Source organism: Capra hircus, chromosome 5 (assembly GCF_001704415.2).
Source record: "Capra hircus breed San Clemente chromosome 5, ASM170441v1, whole genome shotgun sequence".
Lineage (NCBI taxonomy): Eukaryota > Metazoa > Chordata > Mammalia > Artiodactyla > Bovidae > Capra > Capra hircus.
In genome coordinates, this window is record NC_030812.1 from 85,282,115 (window position 1) to 85,283,950 (window position 1,836).

Genomic DNA, 1,836 nt, shown 5'->3' on the forward strand with positions numbered 1-1,836 from the left:
AGGAGATATCACAGAACTGAGTAACTGATAAAACTTCAATCTTGAATTAGGTTAGGTCTTGATCTGCTTCCAGCTAGTTGATCTCTTGAAATATGTGGGCTGTGCAGTAAGTCTTTGGTTGCTGTATGATTTTCTTCTTGCTTCTAAATTTCACATATTCTCAATTTGTTTTACAGATCAATCTTTTTTCTTTGGACTAAACCAATGTGGATAAGGGAGCCCAAAAGGGAATTAATCAGTTTTGGTGCATATTTTGAAGACACTTTCACAGAACATATTGCTCTGAAGTTAGGGTTAAAGTGACACTTTCCATTAGGATAATGTGGAGGACAACATTCTCTCAGGAGAAAGTAAGCATTCTAAACTTTCCTCTCCTAGGCATCTTCCCTCAGGCACTGAGACTGCAGCCATCCAATTCATGGGGACAGGCAGAAAGAGACTTCAAGAGTCAAACATATTTCAACAGCTAATTTTTGGCAAGTCTGGCAATGAGATCTTTCCATTCTTCTCTCTTCTTTGTGATGTATGTAGGAGTGAGTAGCTGCAGTAGTGATTCTGGCTGTTGTCTAAAGAAGTTCTGACACAAGGCCTCAGTGTTACATATCACGTACATCCCACAGTCATAGCTGTTTTGTTGAGCAGGGGCTTTCTCTTCCACAAAGGCCAGTTTGTTTCCTTTTCTGCCTAAGAAAGCCTCTAGTTTCTCTGCTACCTGTTTTGCATGGAATGAGTTACTTCCACCATAAGAATCATAATGAAAAAAGCCATTTTTATCTTGCAGATAAACCAACAAGCTCCAGTGGGTTCCCCCAGCTGCGTGGCTGGAATTATCATTGATGGCTAAAAATATAACTCTCTTATTGCGGAGGTCCAAGGGTTCAAGGAACATGTCGATTTCTGCTGGGTTGCCAGTGCACTTGATGAACTGAGTAACTTCGGGGCTGATGAAACAGACTTCATCAGAGCAGTCATGAAATTGACTGTTGGCAAAGTACTCAAAGGCAAACCCAATAACATGGTTATTGAGCCAGCTTGGAGGATCCAGTAGTGAGACGTCTGATTGCCGCAGTAGACTGTCCATGTAACTCAAGACTACTGGGTCCATCTTGTACTGACCAGAGCTGCTCAGAAATTCCAGAAGCTGGTACCATAAAGAAGGCTGAGCACTGAAGAATCGATGCTTTTGAAACGTGGTGTTGGAGAAGACTCCTGAGAGTCCCTGCTTCAGGCCTCACCACCCCTACCAGCCTCCAAACAGCTCTGTCACGATCATGAACTTTAATTTGGCTTTCCTAAATATGCAAAAAAACTCTCTTCAACAAGAATGGCTCAGATTTATTGATCACTTTTGCTGTGCCAGTCGCTTACAAACATACAAAAATTGATTACTTACTCTCATTTAATCACAGAGAAACCTATGAAAGAGAAAATCTAGGTATCTTGCTAAATTACACAGTCAGGAAGTGGTGGAGAAGGGATCAGTCCTACGTCTTCACGACTCTGGAGTCTGAATCTTTAAATTCCATTCCAAAATTGCTTAGACCTCTAAAACTGAAAATTAGTAGAGAGATTAAATTCAAATCAAAAGAATTTCTAGTAAAATCATCCAACTACCAGCACATAGCCATATATAAAGCAACTTAATATTTTTAACAGAGGAAAGATCAAAAAGGTTTATCAGAAAACATGAGTTACACCCAAAATATTTGAGAAAAAAACTTTTTCATTTCAAGTATTTTACAGGTAGCTTAAACATTTAAGTATTTATTTGAAAAATACATATTTGGAAGGGATCTATTTGCACTTCCTTCTAGGGTAAATGAACGTGTTGTATAT

At 39.2% G+C, this 1,836-nt stretch overlaps 1 protein-coding gene across 1 annotated transcript; it reads right to left on the reverse strand.

Annotated features, from left to right (window-relative positions):
* On the reverse strand, positions 379-1,220 carry LOC102175101 (sentrin-specific protease 8). Its single transcript, XM_018049106.1, has one exon. The coding sequence runs from the start codon at positions 1,103-1,105 to the stop codon at positions 467-469; it is 639 nt and encodes a 212-aa protein (XP_017904595.1). The 5' UTR covers positions 1,106-1,220; the 3' UTR covers positions 379-466.